This window comes from Carassius auratus, chromosome 24, assembly GCF_003368295.1.
Source record: "Carassius auratus strain Wakin chromosome 24, ASM336829v1, whole genome shotgun sequence".
NCBI classification, from domain to species: Eukaryota; Metazoa; Chordata; class Actinopteri; order Cypriniformes; family Cyprinidae; genus Carassius; species Carassius auratus.
The window spans coordinates 19660686-19678695 of record NC_039266.1 but is presented as its reverse complement, the minus strand read 5'-3'; the positions used below and the strand labels follow the sequence as shown (position 1 = coordinate 19678695).

Genomic DNA, 18010 nt, shown 5'->3' with positions numbered 1-18010 from the left:
TGCATATCATGAATGCTGGGTCTTGTTTGTTTTCTGACAATCTACTGAACCTACTGGTAACTTGTTTGCCACGTAGCAATAAAAAATATACTAAAAACCTTGATTATTCTGGTTAGTCACATTGTACTGCTATTATTTTGAACAATACTGTACATCTCTCAAGATTTCAACAGGTTAGTTGGTTAGTAACCTCCGTTTCGTGTGATTATCGGTTAGATGGACTGGTTGCACTGTTGGCACCGAATCTGTTGTATTGTTCTGGGTTTTGTCTCAGCGAGGTCTCAAATGCTTCCAATTATCTTCAGACAACACAATGGGCCACTATCCATACTGTTTACCCTCAGCGCTTGATGAAAGTCTAGGTTCAACAGCGTCTCTGGCGACGCCATTTCATTGGTCTGCATGGGACCTGCTCTCCAGAGGAGTTTCCCTGGCCCCATAAATCAAGCGACAAAAATCAATGACCTCGGTTAGTGAGGGCCGTAATGCCCTTCAGCGTATGAGCTGCATAGAGAGTACGCCACGAGAAATTGTTTTAAACAGGGTGATAAAACAAACTAAACAAACAAAAAAAGTAATCAAGCAAAGCAAAATCATTGCAAGTCTGTAACTCGAGGAAAAGAAAAAGACATTCAAGGATTCCTCTGAAAGGTCAGTGAGTAATTGTCGTCACATGGTGATCCATCGCCATTCAGACTCATTTTTAAACTTCAGTGTCCCATTTCCTATCGACACTGGCAGAAGGATGGGACAAGCTCGGGTCGGGATCTAAACAACTGCATCTCCGCAGAGCGAGAGATTGATCGGCTGAAGACTTTGGGCCGTAATGAATGTCCAGCAGTTTGCTGAAAACTTTTACAAACCACACCTCCCACCGTTTGGAATCCAAAGAAAACTTTCAAAAGTGGATGAAGAATCCAGAGGGTCACAAGACAGTTGAAGAGTGGAAGAGGCTTGGTACACGGTGTGGACTTTGCCATGGACAGATGTTCCTGCTGAGAGCAAAAGGAAAGTGTATTGGGGTGAACGTGTGCTGGACAGATGTGCCTGCTGAGAGCGTGAAGGAGGAGGACAGCGGCGTCTGGACAGGGTAATAATAATGTGAGCAGAATATTAGCAAAGAGAGACAGGAAATCCCATGCGGCTATCATGGACCTTCTACAAACACAAGCCATCATCATCTGACTCACAGCATTGAAAGGTCAGCTCCTTTACCCCTGATCTGCTGTCATGGAGGTGGTCCGGACCATGACAGGGCCTCCGATGGGAAGATCGTTTTTAGATGTGATGATCCTCTGTAACGGTTTCAGATCACACCCTGCAAATTAAGCATTCGCTTCAGAACTTTCTTGCAAGGAGCGGCAAACTTCCCTTCCAAGCACTTAATAAGACTTCGGATTGGTGGCAATTACCAAAAATAGAAAATACATGCTTCTAATGTTTAGTCTTCAGTGTCACAGTACTTTAAGACTTAAGTAAGACTTTAACAATGTTCATACTGTTCTGGAAAACAATGCTTAAAAATATTGAGCAGAAAAAAAAAAACAACTTTGATAAAAAAAAAAAAAAAAATTCTTGAGCAGCAAATCAGCATATTAGAATGATTTCTGAACGATTATGTGACACTGACGACTGGAGCATTGATGAAAATTCAGCTTTGCATCACAGGAATAAATGACATTTTACAATATATTCAAATATAAAACAGTTATCAACCTGAACCTTTAAATGGAAATGAATATTTTAGAAGATTTGCTTGGTCATACCAACTTCTTTCCAACTTACGACGGCTGTAAGAAAAATCTGAATCGTCCAACAAAATCGTGACTTTATTTCAATGTCAAAAATTCAGTACATAGCTCACAGCATTGCGTGCACATGATTAAACATCGTCAAATGTTACAAATTTAAATGTGATTGCAATGAAATGGCTCGTGACCTTTAAAAATAAGAAATAACATCCATAAAAAAATAAAACTTCAAATTCAGCCAAGCTTTGCAGAATTAGATGTTAGTGTAAAAAAACATAAAGCTGTAGTGACGGCAGAAATGACAATATTATTGAATGATTAACTGGTTCAAGAAACTGGTTCTTTACAAATACCACTGTATGCTGTTCTGTAAAAAGTTGCACCGTCATGTTATCTAGAAATATGAAACAATGGCCAACCACTTCAAAGAACACATCTGTGGTTTGTCGTGATATCTTGTTGAACCTCTCAAATGGCCACCGGGGTGTTTCTGTCTGGAATCTGCTGTGTACCATCTGAAACTCCCGTTTGCAGCCATTCATATCTGTCATTAAGAGGCAGAGGAAGCAGTCAGCGGTGCACCCCCGGAGGCCTGACACAATCCTGCTCAGACTCCACTAAGACCCCAAACTCCTGCTAAATCCCTGTACGGTTACAAAACGCTCATCACCACCTCCCAAAATTCACCGCTCTCCTCGTCTGGATGGTCGAGTAGGACAAAACTCCTGCCGCCTCTCGAGACACAACAAACACGTTCAGAAAAGCTGATTAGCACCCAACGCAGGTCTGACTTGACAGAAGCAGCACTTTGAAGGCAAAAAGTGCCATTGGACGAGAAGGACACTTGGAAAATATGGCTGGGGCATTTAAAGAGTGGAGGTTACATTAACGTAATACTGAAGCAATATATAAAACAATTTCTGAATAAATATCAAATGGAAAGGCACATGCAGTGAGGTTCATCATCTTGGATGGTCGGATCAGCTCTTCATCGCCCTCTTCGTTACTTGTTCTTGGCCGCCAGCGGCTTGCGGCTGATCTTCTTGGATTTGTCGGCGTTCTTTTTGGGTGCCTCTGGGTTGGCCTGCAAGTGTCGCCCGTAAAGACTGCAAAACACAAACAGACATTGTGTGATCACACCTGGCCGCACATAGTTTCTGCAAAAGGCTTGAATACAGAGTACCGAGGAAGAGGAGTTATATTTTTAGTGTTAACCAGCTGAAAGAGGATTAATTGAGTCCAACACACTGACGGGTCCCCCACTGGGACACTGAACTCTCTGTGCTGTCCAACACCCCTCGGCTACAGCTGTGTATGGCACAGAGAGACAATTATCCACAACCACCCTACACACAGAGCTGTGAGAGAAAGAGAGAGAGAGGGGACATGTAGGGAGAGCAATTTCCAGTCCAGTGGTCCCTCTCTATTTCTGCAGCACTCAAAGGCTGGGTTCAGTGATACGAGGGAAAAGACAAAGAAAGAGACGGAGAGAGTAAGGAAGAGACTTAAAGTAAATGAGAGTGACCATGTTTATTATGGAGACAGGATTCATTGGCTCTGTACCACTGCTTTGCTATACACTGCCTACAGTACATAGGCAACACTTGGATTCAGAACACTTTACCAAAGTGACATGACATACATACAGCCAAGTATGGTGACCCATACTCGGAATTTGTGCTCTGCATTTTACCCATCCAAAGTGCACACACACACACACACACCTTGAACACACACCCAGAGCAGTGGGCAGCCATTTATGCTGCAGCAGTTGCGGGTTTGGTGCCTTGCTCAAGGGCACCTCCGTTGTGGTATTGAGGGTGGAGACAGTTCTGTACATTCACTCCCACAACCTACAATTCAAAAGACTTGAACTCCCAACCTTTTGGACTACAGGACTGTATCTCTAACCATTAGGCCACGACTTCCCTTAAAGGGATAGTTCACCCAAAAATCAAAATGATTTTATTTACCCTGATGTCGTTACAAACCCGTGAGACCTCCGTTTATCTTCGGGAACACAGTTTAAGATATTTTAGATTTAGTCTGAGAGCTCTCAGTCCTTCCATTGAAGCTTTGTGTACGGTATACTGTCTAAGTCCAGAAAGGTAAGAAAAACATCATCAAAGTAGTCCATGTTACATCAGAGGGTCCGTTGGAATTTTTTGAAGCATTGAAAATACATTTTGAAATACATTGAAAACTACGACTTTATTCAGCATTGTCTTCTCTTCCGTGTCTGTTGTGAGAGAATTTAAAACACTGCAGTTTGTGATATCCAGTTTGCGAACGAATCATTCAATGTAACCAGATCTTTCTGAACCAGTTCATCAAATCGCACTGAATCGCTTGAAACGGTTCACGTCTCCAATACGCATTAATCCACAAATGACTTAAGCTGTTAACTTTTTTAACATGGCTGACACTCCCTCTGAGTTCAAACAAACCAATATCCCGGAGTAATTCATTTACTCAAACAGTAAACTGACTGAACTGCTGTGAAGAGAGAACTGAAGATGAACACAGAGCTGACTCATTATAAAGAATACAAAAACTATTATGACAAGTCAAAAATTATGAGATTAGTCATAATTGGGACAAAATGTTGACTTTTATGTCATAATTGACATTTTTATTGTGTCATAATTTGAATAGTTAATCAAGTTAGTTAGGAAATATATTTTTTATAATTACTTTCCATGTCATAATTTCACAGTTTCAACTTTATCATAATTATGACTTAGTATCTCTCTGGAAATGGACTTCCATAGTATGGGCTCCAGCGTTCTTCAAAACTGTCCCGAAGGTTTAGAACAACATTAGGGTGAGTAAAAGGATATCAGAATTTTCGGTGAAGTATTCCCTTTAAAATGCTGTCTATGTAGGCAGCTCACCAGGTTTTGGTACACAGCCTACATCTTTACAGCCATCCTGACTGCTGCTTCCATTGGCTCATTAATACTTATCCCTGATTGGATGTTGACATAGTGGCTGGTGATTGCAGAGTTAGCAGCTCTACATCTATCATGCCTAGACCTATGACTATGACATTCCCAAGTGTAATTAAAGAATACTATTTGAGGGAGAATTCTAATTGCAGTGCAATGAAATGTCAAGTGGCAGCTCAGATTCATGACTAAAGTTCATATCAAATATTTACAAAGGACCACACAGGGCCCAGGCTGAGAGAGCAGTCATTCTCAACCCAGCTTTCAGCATTTGAGGCACTTTAATTACATCGTAAGAGGAAGACACTAAATATTCTTTCTGTAAGCAGCTGCTTTATGCAAAGTGACCTAGGGTACACTTATTACTTATAACATCTTTGATGTCAGAAGGATTGCTCTTTACAGAGTTTGAAACTTGATAACCTTTCAGCAACAAACTCAGAACTTCAACCAATCTGCCACAATCCAAGAACAGAGGAAAGCAGTTTTGCAAAATGAAAACCTTCTCTTACTAAGTTTGATCAGTTTTTTTTTTTCTTTAGTTTTGTGACTTGCTGAGCACATCACTCATCAATGAGTCAGTCAGTCTCTCTCGTTCACTCTGTATCTCTCTTAAGCACTAAGCTGCTGGTCCATCTGTGCGGTCCTGTCTGAGGTTCTTCCCTTAGGGCCTGGAGGTTCCTGTTCTTTCCCGCTTCTTCTGGAGCTGCCCAGCCAGGCGAAGAGGCAAGAACCCAGCAGGGAGTCACTACTCAAGCCCCTACGGACTCCCAGAGTACAGAAAAATCTGAATCTTCTACTGCTTTTTATCTTACACATGCAGAAAAAAAAAACACTTCACATACAAAAAAAAAACCCTGCACTGTTCACAAAAATTAGCACTGACTGTGAGGTGTGTGTGTGCATGTGCTGGTTTGTAAAGCATGGGTTCATATGTTTAATTCAGTGTTTGGTGATCGAGATATATGGAATGTGAAACCAAGAGGGTTTCACTAACAGAAAAAAAAAAGAGAAAGAGACTACTGGCAAAAAGAAAAAGACAACATTAACTGTCCAGAATGTTTGACAGGGACAATAATCATTAATTAGTACATGAATTAAAGCAAATGTGCCATATTTAGCCAATATGGCCGATTTTCATCAATATATACAGTCTTGTTCAAAATAATAGCAGTACAATGTGACTAACCAGAATAATCAAGGTTTTTAGTATATTTTTTATTGCTACGTGGCAAACAAGTTACCAGTAGGTTCAGTAGATTCTCAGAAAACAAATGAGACCCAGCATTCATGATATGCACGCTCTTAAGGCTGTGCAATTGGGCAATTAGTTGAAAGGGGTGTGTTCAAAAAAATAGCAGTGTGGCATTCAATCACTGAGGTCATCAATTTTGTGAAGAAACAGGTGTGAATCAGGTGGCCCCTATTTAAGGATGAAGCCAACACTTGTTGAACATGCATTTGAAAGCTGAGGAAAATGGGTCGTTCAAGACATTGTTCAGAAGAACAGCGTACTTTGATTAAAAAGTTGATTAGAGAGGGGAAAACCTATAAAGAGGTGCAAAAAATGATAGGCTGTTCAGCTAAAATGATCTCCAATGCCTTAAAATGGAGAGCAAAACCAGAGAGACGTGGAAGAAAACGGAAGACAACCATCAAAATGGATAGAAGAATAGCCAGAATGGCAAAGGCTCAGCCAATGATCACCTCCAGGATGATCAAAGACAGTCTGGAGTTACCTGTAAGTAATCTATTACTAAGCTAATCTATTTTCAAGAATCCCCCGCAAAGTCCCTCTGTTAAAAAAAAGGCATGTGCAGAAGAGGTTACAATTTGCCAAAGAACACATCAACTGGCCTAAAGAGAAATGGAGGAACATTTTGTGGACTGATGAGAGTAAAATTGTTCTTTTTGGGTCCAAGGGCCACAGGCAGTTTGTGAGACGACCCCCAAACTCTGAATTCAAGCCACAGTACACAGTGAAGACAGTGAAGCATGGAGGCGCAAGCATCATGATATGGGCATGTTTCTCCTACTATGGTGTTGGGCCTATTTATCGCATACCAGGGATCATGGATCAGTTTGCATATGTTAAAATACTTGAAGAGGTCATGTTGCCCTATGCTGAAGAGGACATGCCCTTGAAATGGTTGTTTCAACAAGACAATGACCCAAAACACACTAGTAAACGGGCAAAGTCTCGGTTCCAAACCAACAAAATTAATGTTATGGAGTGGCCAGCCCAATCTCCAGACCTTAATCCAATTGAGAACTTGTGGGGTGATATCAAAAATGCTGTTTCTGAAGCAAAACCAAGAAATGTGAATGAATTGTGGAATGTTGTTAAAGAATCATGGAGTGGAATAACAGCTGAGAGGTGCCACAAGTTGGTTGACTCCATGCCACACAGATGTCAAGCAGTTTTAAAAAACTGTGGTCATACAACTAAATATTAGTTTAGTGATTCACAGGATTGCTAAATCCAAGAAAAAAAAATGTTTGTACAAAATAGTTTTGAGTTTGTACAGTCAAAGGTAGACACTGCTATTTTTTTGAACACACCCCTTTCAACTAATTGCCCAATTGCACAGCCTTAAGAGCGTGCATATCATGAATGCTGGGTCTTGTTTGTTTTCTGACAATCTACTGAACCTACTGGTAACTTGTTTGCCACGTAGCAATAAAAAATATACTAAAAACCTTGATTATTCTGGTTAGTCACATTGTACTGCTATTATTTTGAACAAGACTGTATATATATATATATATATATATATATATATATATATATATATATATATATATATATATATATATATATATATATATATATATATAGGATAATCCAAAAACTGAAAAAAGATAGAACAAATAAACTACAATAAAATGTAAAATTAAAAAACACTAAATAAAAAATACTAAAATAAAAGATGCAAAGAAATACAATAAAACTAAAATTAAAATTCAATAATTCACATACCTCTCCTTGTAAAGAGACGAGATGATAATGGGCTTTCATAAATAAATCTACATTCAAAATACGTACAGTGGGGGCTCGAAAGTTTGGGCACCCTTTGCAGAAAACAAAACAGAAAGACAGTCGAGGGTCATCAGGTAACAGAACACAGTACTAAGAACCAAGGGTTCCCAAACTTTTGAGTGGGGTTATTTTAATAATTTCAGCATTTTTTTTTTTGTCTTGTGGACTAAATCTTAATATCTTTTATGTACAATATCTTACTCAGGACAGTACTAAATAAAATATAACATGCATATAGTATGATCTCTCTTATTTTTTTGAAAATTATTCGCATTTTCACAGATTCTGCAAAGGGTGCCCAAACTTTCGAGGCCCACTGTATACAAAAATACATATTTTCATATTCACATTTTTGTTCTCTTTGCCACTTTAATTGATATGATGTAAAGACAGGAAATTATAAGCAAAACTGTAAACACTAATCGAACTTGTGGTGACTTAGTGCATCACGGAGCATTAATTATTATTTATGCACCAGTGAAAACATTTTAAACTTTTTCTTTAAATTATCTAATCAACTATTTTAACTAAACATCTGCAACTGTCTGAACCAGACAAAAGGGAATTTTAAAAATCAAGGGTCAAAGATCCTATTTTATCGATCTAAGTGCATGGTCTAAAGCTCACCGCGCAGGTGCACTTAGGGTGTGAATCCACTTTTGCTATTGTCTAGACCATGCTACAGGCATATTGTCTAAACAAATGGGCGCAAATGCATTTGCTATTTAAACAATGCTGCCCAGGATGGGAAAATGAGAACCATGTTGGGCTGAAACTAGCAAAAACACCTGCGCCACACCTTGCAGCGTATTTCTCCCGGTGTGTGATAGGGCTCCAGGTGTTCACTTTTTTTATCTTCATGATATGATCATGTATGCAGAAGGATGTTGAAAGCATGATAAAGAGCAGATACGTTCATGTAAGAAAGCTGTGTATGTGTCTGTCCGCAGACTGTGAGTTGTTTTTTAACTGACTGAAGGAATCAGTGTTGACAGATGCACGCAGATGTTTGCGCTGGTGTCAGGGCTAAATTGGGCTGTTTTACAGGAGGCTGGTATGCAGGGGGGTGTGAGTTGAATCTGAAAGCCGTTCTCTCTCTGTCAGTGTCCCGCAGCCTTGACGGACTCTCTGGCAGGAAGACAGCGCTGAAAGTAACTCCCAACACATCTAACACAACGTCTAAAGATCAACACGTGAAGGCTCCATAATGCTGTCATCAAATGACCAAAGACCGTGTCAGAATCCTGTCCAACATCCAAACTTATCCCTGATCAACTACTGTCTGAATCCTTTATATATAATATTCTGATCCCTGAACAAATCATTTTCAGTGAGTTGGTCAAAATGATTCGCAAGCGTTTGAATATCCCTCAATTGTAAATAACTTTTTTCCAAATTTGATGTAATTTACATATGCTAATCAAAAACAATGATGAACATAATAAGACATTTATATTTTTGCACTTTCACCGCTAAACTGTATAATTGAATCAAGGAAATAATTTCCAAAGTGTCTTTGCTAGCTTGTCTTGTCTCACTCTGCATATTTATATATATCATAATTTTATCTCAAATAAAAAAAAAAAAAAGTATATAAAAAAAAGAATCTTATTTAACAGGAAAGGAGCAATGTAAGTGTGACAATGAACTGTCCACTATGAATCTGATTCCTTTTTGAGTAATTTTGTGATATTTTTTGTTTTGAGGAAACAAGCAGCTGGACAATATGCAAGCCATTTTCAATCAGATATGTATTTTATGACAAAAATTTAAGGTAAAATGCAGTGCAATGAACAGTCAAATGCTTTGATCAAGAATGAATCATCCGTTTGAATGAATCTGTTGATTTTCAATGACTCGCTCATTAACTAACTTGCTGTCACCTACTTGCGGTTTTAATTTCACATTTCAAAAAAAAAAATTCCATGTTTTAAATAATTTCAAATATCACTATTCAGCGTTTTATTTTAAAAACAACAAATCTCTAACTACAGGTTAAATGCATCCATTTCCCCTCTGAGATATATTAAACTGTGTCTTCATACATCTAAATGCTATTTCAGATACATATTCCAGAAATGTTTTCTTATGTTGGAACGAAAGACACTAAGTACTGTACCAGATGAAATGCTTCTTATTCTTACCTAAAAATGCAAAATAAATTAAATGAATTATAAAAGAAAGAGTTAAAACTGAACACAATCTTGCTACTCAAGCTGTGCATGAACATTTATATATGTATAGAAGAGTTTGATTCCAATTCCATTTTCATTAATTTGTGTAAAAATGTGTTTTCTTTACCAAGAAAGTTGCAAGATGAAACTACTAGTTTTGTTTCAAACTTTCACATAGCATCTTTAGGTTATAATAACATTAAAAATTAAAATCCAGATTTCAAAAAATACTTTTCTTACTTAAGTACAATAAATATCACATACTTTAAGACTTTTACTCAAGTAATATTCTACACAGTTACTTTAACTTCTACCAAAGTAATCTTCTGGTAAGATATCTGTACTTTTACTTGAGTATGGCTTTCAGGTACTTTATACACCACTAGTGATCAGTCAAGCTACTTTTATACTGTTGCCATGGGTTGATTTTCTCAAGTGGGATAAAGGTTTGAAATATTGCATAAAGTAAATTTGACTGAAATGCCTGAAACATTTTGCATTCAACCTGTGATAAAACGTTCATGGACTTTTTCATTAACTGTTCCCTCCAGGTGGAATGACCTGCCCAACTCAATCCAAGCAGCTGAGTCCTTAATCATTTTCAAGAAACCGCTAAAATACATCTGTTTTATCTTCAGTTGACTGTCTATCTCTAGCACTCTCTATGCTATTTCTATTATAACTACTTGCTTTATTTAAAAAGAAAACAACCTTTAACAAAAGCATTATCTATTATTTTTCTGTTGTATTTACTTGTTTTATTTTTATTTAAAAATGAGCCTCTAACACTAGCATTCCCTATTCTTTTTCTATTCTATCCACTTGTTTCCTTTTATTTATTCTAAAAACAAAACAAGCAAAAAAAAAAAAAAAAAAAAAAACCTTGCTACAGATGTATGCTATGTTAGGCGAAACCAACTCCCGTCTCCTGGAAATGAATCAAAATAATATATTGATATTTAATATTAAGTTAACACTTTACAATAAGGTTTCATTAGTTAAAGCTAGTTAACTGATTAACTAACATGAACGAACAATGAACAATACATTTCGTAACTAACTGATGTTAACTAATGAACCTTATTGTAAAGTGTTACCAATATTAATATACATTCTTTCCAGTTTTATTGTGTTACTTTCAATAAAAGTGTGGTTATTTTATTAGTTTTTTTAAAGAGAAAGTAGGTCATGAGAGCATGAATGATAGCTTGAGTATAACAGATACATCAGCTGGTGAAAAAACATAAAGTGGTTGCCTGATAAATGCAGAGCTAACGTTATAACAACACATCTTTAAAAGGGAAACTGTCACATGAAACTGTGATTTGACTCTTTATATATTCATATTACTGCACACCTTCACCTGTAGTCTGGAAATGATGGGAAAATCTTGCCCTGGTCTGTGAAACCATGTTACCACAGCAGCATTGCAGTGCTGAGTGGCTCCAGAGTAAACACAAAGATTTATCCCCCGTTTATCTGCTTTCCTCATCATTTACAGCCAATTAAAAGTGGACCGGGACAGCAAAACCTACAGAAGCTGCTTCCCGATGCTGCCAGAGACATTTTTTTTTCCTGTGAGTGCTCCAGTTCCACATGGGATAATTAATCTCAGTTAAAGTCAAGAGTGTCTAACACAGTCAGGGCGGCCGGTCATAAGTGTGTGTGTGTGTGTGTGTCAGAGACGGTGTGTTTCCGCACAGTGGCTTCCAAAGCATGTTCAGGTGTGTCAACGGTGAGAGGGAATGAATTAATGATAAATGTGTGGGTGACTTGTGGATCATTGATCGGTCATTGAGGTTGGAGGTAATTTGTAAATGATGCTCCAGCTGCGGTTGCATTAAAGGAGATCTGAAATGGTAGAGAATGAGATCACTTAAATGAGCCTCAGACCCATTGATTACAAAACAGCTCTGACAAACGGGATTGAAATAAAATTATAAATACAAATATATAATATGTAACCTAATATATAACAACATAATATGTTAAATATATAAATTATGTAAATATACAATATATAACATGAAATTCAATTAATTTAAATGAGATGTATAAAATATAAATTCAATAAGTTCTATTATAGTAGAACAACTTAGGAAATTAAAAACTAGAATAGAATAATATATATTTTAGAGAAAAAAAATAGATATGATATTCTTCTATTTTTATATATACATATATCTAACATCATATATAATTCATAATAAATAAATATGATAAATTATTTGAGAAAAAAACTAAAATTCTAGATAATTATGTATTATATGCATTATACACACACACACACACACACACACACACATCCATACAATAGTGTGTAAAGTGTAAAATACAATAACTTACTAATAAATACCTCATAAAGTACATGTATATTGTAAATATATCTAAAATATACAATAAATTTAGGATTTATTTAAAAATTATATAATTCCATTTTATATATAGTGTAAAATATAATATATACATAACTAATATAAACTTAAGTACATGTAACACAAAATAAATGTAAAATACTATATAATAAATATATATTTTTTATATATATCTAAAAATTATATATAAATATACTATGTGTGTGTGTGTGTGTGTGTGTGTGTGTTTGTGCGTGTGTGTGTTTGTGTTTGTGTGTGTGTGTGTTTGTGAGAGAGATAGAGAGAGAGATTACAATAAAACTCAATAATTACACATTCACACAGTTTATACAAATGGATTCACTAAAACAAACTTTCCCAATTAAATGAGCAAACCAATTCACTCAAAAGAATCAGACTTTCAGATTCTTTTCCCCAACATTTCTTAATTACTTTCCAACACTGACACTTTGCAACTGAAGGGAAGGGTTATGGGAGATTTTATTTATAGAAAAGTGCAAGAAAAAGTACTTTTAAAGCATGAAGGGAGAGAGAGAGAGAGAGAAAAAGGATGAGGAAGCACATCAGCGGCACACGACAGATCGTTTCTTCTACCCTTAACTACTGTTTAACACAAAGAAGCCCACAGCTAAACTTCTTTCAGCACAAATACACAATCACTACACTCATCTCAGTATAAAACACTATCCATGCTGACAGGCCCAACGGAAATCCATGCACCAGCTAAATGAGAGTAAATGACAATAATGAAGACGGATGGTGAACGGGCGCCAGAGCGGCTCATAACTGATCTCTCCCCTGATGCCCCCATTATCAACAAGATCCGCAGGACCGAGCGGCCACATTACTGCACAAGACACGAGACAGCCAATCACAGCAGGCTTTACCACCACTTTTGTACATGTACAGTCATGCTACACTGGATCATCTACAAGATGGATGTTTTATGAATCATTCATTGTTCGCCGTTGAGGTTACCAGCACTGTCTGAGCCAGGGTGAACAGCAAGCAGAAGTCTGTGCTGAGCTTGGACTGGTAACGTGGCCTTTTATTGATGAACTCTAGCAGGAGTTCCTGTCTGTGAACCCAAACTAATGAGGAGTGATGGAACTGCGCTCAACCTTTAAAACCTCCAGAACTTAGAAATGAAGAACACAAATACAGACTACAATGCACAACACACACACACTCACACACAGAGATAGACTGAACTAAACTCTTACAGTTAGTCAAGCCACTGTTGGTTTCTTAGGCTTCACAACCTAACTGAATCAAAAGAGCTTCACTATACAGTACTTCACCATTGGTGTAATGGCTCTATTAACTGTAAATATGAATAAGTAGATCTACATTTGATCGCTCCAGACACATCATGGAACAATTCAATCCAATTCAACTTTATTTCAAGACTCAAGGTCCATTAACAAGAAACACACAATACAAACCAAAACAATACACATTAAAAAAGACAGTTATACAAATACTTCTTCACAGGGAACTGATATTGCACTTCAGTAAGCCTAGGATTAGACAACATTAAAATAATAATGTGTGAATCATCCAAGCGACAAATAAATGTATACAATAAAGCAGGGAATGATTGTACTCTTTCCTTACAGAGTAAGTCACTTGCACTGCTCCAACCTGAAGCTTACATAGGCTCTCTTTCTTAAACTTAACCCACAAAGGAGCCATATAAAAAGAAGTACAATATGCTCTAAATAGGTTTATCTTTACCTAACCTATATACATATAACATTTTCCCACCAACATATTTGCTTGAGTATATACTGTAACTTACGACCTTGTTTTTACATATCAGCTGTTGCCTATACACAGCTCAACATTACAGGCTATTAAACTACAGTAATGCACATCACACAACCTGCTCTTGAGTATTCAGAGACCTGCTTTGACTGTTCCAATATGGTGAATGGTTAATGTATAGCCCACTGAAACAGCCACTAATGAGGCATCTATGTATACATCTATGTCGGGATTGCCAGGTCTGCCAAACAGAACCAGCCCAAGTGCTATTCAAAACTTTTTGCATTACGGTAAATCTGGTGTCAGTTCTATTGCAGCAGGGCTCGGACTGAAGAAGCAGCAATGCATGAATATAATTAGAAAGAATACGGAAAGGAAAGAGTCTGTCTGTGGAAATATGCAGGATATAAATCAGAGAAACTCACTGCATTAGTGTTCAGAACATATAGAGCACACAAAAAATACTTCCCACTTCCCCTGGAGAAAAGAAATGGTTCACGCATGAAATGAAGATCCTTGTTAACTCACCATCATGTCATTTTAAACTCACAGAACTTTTACAAATTCAAACTAATTGCAACCGAGATTTGGAAGCAACGATGTTCTGGAAGCATTTCAGCACACAACAATTTAAATGCTTGCCTGTTTCTCACACAACGCTAATTCGGTGTGTTAAGTAGATCACTATTTGATTCTTTTTTTGCTCCTGGTCACCTTCGTTAAATATTTTTAAAGCATCCCCTAAAATTATTATTTCATTGAAAAGAAACGGATCAGAAACTAGAGACTCAACAGCTTTAGACAAAAACAAAGAAGTCACTGTGCGTTAGTAAAACTGCAATAGAAGATCAAGTGGCTTTATGGTTTGTATAAACAGTGACCCACTTAATCAGTCCATCTCAAGAGTATTTCAGAGTTGATCCATCTAATAAGCTTTAATCCTGTTATGCTAACAGATCTTTTACATCACATTAGTGGCAATATGCTGTCATCTTCTCCATTTATACTTGGAGTTAATTATCAGTGCTCTCAGCAGGGTATATCATATCAATAAAATTACTGATGAAAAAGACAGCAGATGAAGAGTTTTTTTTTTTTTTTTTTTGGATATATCAATGATAACAAATCTATTCTAAATTGTTTTTGTTAAATTAAATCAAGCTGATATATTAGCTTGATTTCATTTAACAAAAAGTACCAAAATTACTAAAACAAACTGATATAATTTTTTTAAAATATAGAAATAGAAATATAAAAAAATGGCATAAGTAAAACTAATTTTTTTATTAAAATTAAAACTTAAGATCTAAAAGTAAATGATAATTCAATATATTAACATTTATGTAATAAATAATACTAAACATCACTGAGTTATATGAGACAGGTATCCACAATACAAACCTAATATTATATCTTTTTGCACAAACAATTAAGTGAATGTATTTAAGTGTTAGTGAAAATAAAGTAAAACGCATTGTTAATGTGCTGTTATTGTAAAAACGCTATCCTAAACAGTATCAAAAACACATAATAAAGTTTCTTCCAGAAAACATCTAATACACTCTTAAAAATAAAGGTGCATCTATGGCATCGTGAAGCACCTTTATTTTTAAGAGTGTAGCTCAATGCTCACTGTTTTCAAGTGTTATTTTAAGATGTTAAAGCTGTTATTTGTTACAAATAATAAATTAATAAATATTTATTCATAAACAAACAAAAAATTATGTTTGGTCTCATCATTTTGGACATTACCATCAACAATGTACAATTTTGACTCAAATATGCAATTATATATTAAAATGACATACTATTTCAATCAGTTTAAAGTGAAAAAAAAAACACGAATATGTCATTTTAAAGGACTTTCATTAAAAAAGTAAATGAAAATGACAAAGAAAAGTCCAAATCAAAACAACATTTGTGACCTTTGACCCCGGTGGACACAGAATGAGGTGTCTCTGAATCTCTTTATCAAAAACACAGATGCAGTAATGCCCAGTCTGTGACCTTTCCTTCCTGCTGACTCATACGACCGGCCCACGACTGGATAGATGTGGGACTTCCTGCATGTGTGCATGTCAGGGTCTGTGCCGCTGGGAAGTTAATTGCGGTTGGTTTTTCAGTCAGCCCTGGACAGCTGTGAAGAGAGCTGCGGCTGTTGTACCGCGGTCAACAAGCGTTTAGAGTTAGCAATGAATAAAAGATGGCAGGAAGGCGGCTTTACGATATGTTAATGCATTATGAGCACGAAGAGTCTCCCCAATGCTGTCAGTCAGATATAAGATCCTTCTGTCAGGTTAACAAGCCGCCCCATGAAATATGCATGACAGGTTACCCCCTCCTCCTCCTCCTCCTCTGCCTGCGGTTCATGCTATGACCAAACCCACTGACAGAAGAGCAGGAAGCAAGAGGAGGGTAAAGACTTGTTGTCAACCGTTTTAATTCCAAACATCTGTGTGATTTCAAGATAAATGAATGGAATATTCGAAAAAACATCAACACTCGAGAAACAACATGACCATGATCTTAACGGCCATCAAATGAATGGTCAGGTACAACAAAACTAAAAAATTATCTCTTAAAACCAGGGCTGGATCTGAAAGGAAGGATGGCACATTTTAAAACTGGATTTAGCAAATCAGCTTGGCTTGTGAATATTAAAAGATCAGTTCAACTAAAAAAAATTGCTGTTAATTTAGCCACCATCAGCCCTTCCATTATGAGCAGCGTATACATCATGAGCGTGTTCAATACTTTTTCCCTTTGTCATTCAATTTTATTACAGATAACTTAATTTCTGAACTTGTTGGTTTTATTTTATTTGTATATATGGATTACTTGGGTTGTTACCAACATCTGGTGAATATTTCAAGTCAACTGTACCTTTAGAAATATATTTACTTAAAAAAACGTGATGTGTTTAATACTTATTTTAACCGCTGTACATATTTATATTTTGTTTAGATCCTGGAAAACAATTATACACTATAATTCTGTTTTTAGATTTATTTTATTTTAATAAAATATCCGCCACTGAAAAAAAAAAAAAAAAGGTCATTTCGACTTTTTATCTCTCAATTGTGAGTTTACATTTTGCAATTCTTTTATTCTCAGAATTGCATGATACAAACTAGGGAAGGGCGATATCTTATAATTTGCAATATACTGTACTGGTAAAAGTCTCCCCACGATAAGAATTCGTCTTCCTGCGATAATAACTAAAAAGTCTAGTTGTTGATATATTCCTGTGTCTGACAGTGTGAAGGGACATTGTGAAATCCTGACGTGAAATTGAGTTGTTTATCGCTAAATGAGGAGCATCTTCTACAGTCTGGAACTGGTTAGATTAGGGCTGTACAGTGCGCAAAAAATCGGTCTGAATAAATGTACTACAGTAGCATGCGTGCGATACAGTTTTGCATGTGTATGAGCCTGTTTAAGCAACCTGTTGTCTAACAAAGATATAATTTATTGACATGCTTTTTCTCAAAATTAACTTAACATAGTTGAGTGTTTGAAATAACTTCTATTTGTGACCATACATGGTTTCCTATTACAGAATGACAGCATTATACATACACAGTGCTGATAAAGACTTTGTCTATTAGCATTGCATTATAAATATGCTTTCCTTATAAAAATACCCACGATTGCTTGAACACAGATAAACCATATATTTTGTGCAATCGTATGTATGGTCTTCAAGTTTCATCAGTTAAAATTTCTCGATCAACATTGTGCATTTTTTTAAGCAACAATTGGAACCCTTTGTCCATATTAGGGATTTCATGGAGCATTGTCAGTAGTATTACTTCTGCTATGCATACGCAGAGTTTCTGCACAAGGGCACTCCCACGGATTCCAGTATGAAATAAACAAAAAAGGAAACCTTTCTCTAAAGAAACATTCAGGATTCCCTGAATTATCGTCATTGATATCGTTATCGCAATAAATA

The 18010-nt window shown here is 36.4% G+C and overlaps 1 protein-coding gene across 2 annotated transcripts in view; it reads right to left on the bottom strand.

Annotated features, from left to right (window-relative positions):
* Positions 1–1811: 1811 nt before the first annotated feature.
* Positions 1812–18010, bottom strand: part of LOC113042546 (ras suppressor protein 1) — a 32334-nt gene continuing 16135 nt past the window's right edge. For both annotated transcript variants that reach the window (XM_026201478.1, XM_026201479.1), the window contains exon 9: positions 1812–2857. In XM_026201478.1, coding sequence (XP_026057263.1) covers positions 2755–2857 — 103 coding nt within the window. In that variant the 3' untranslated portion in view covers positions 1812–2754. The remainder of the gene's footprint in view (positions 2858–18010) is intronic.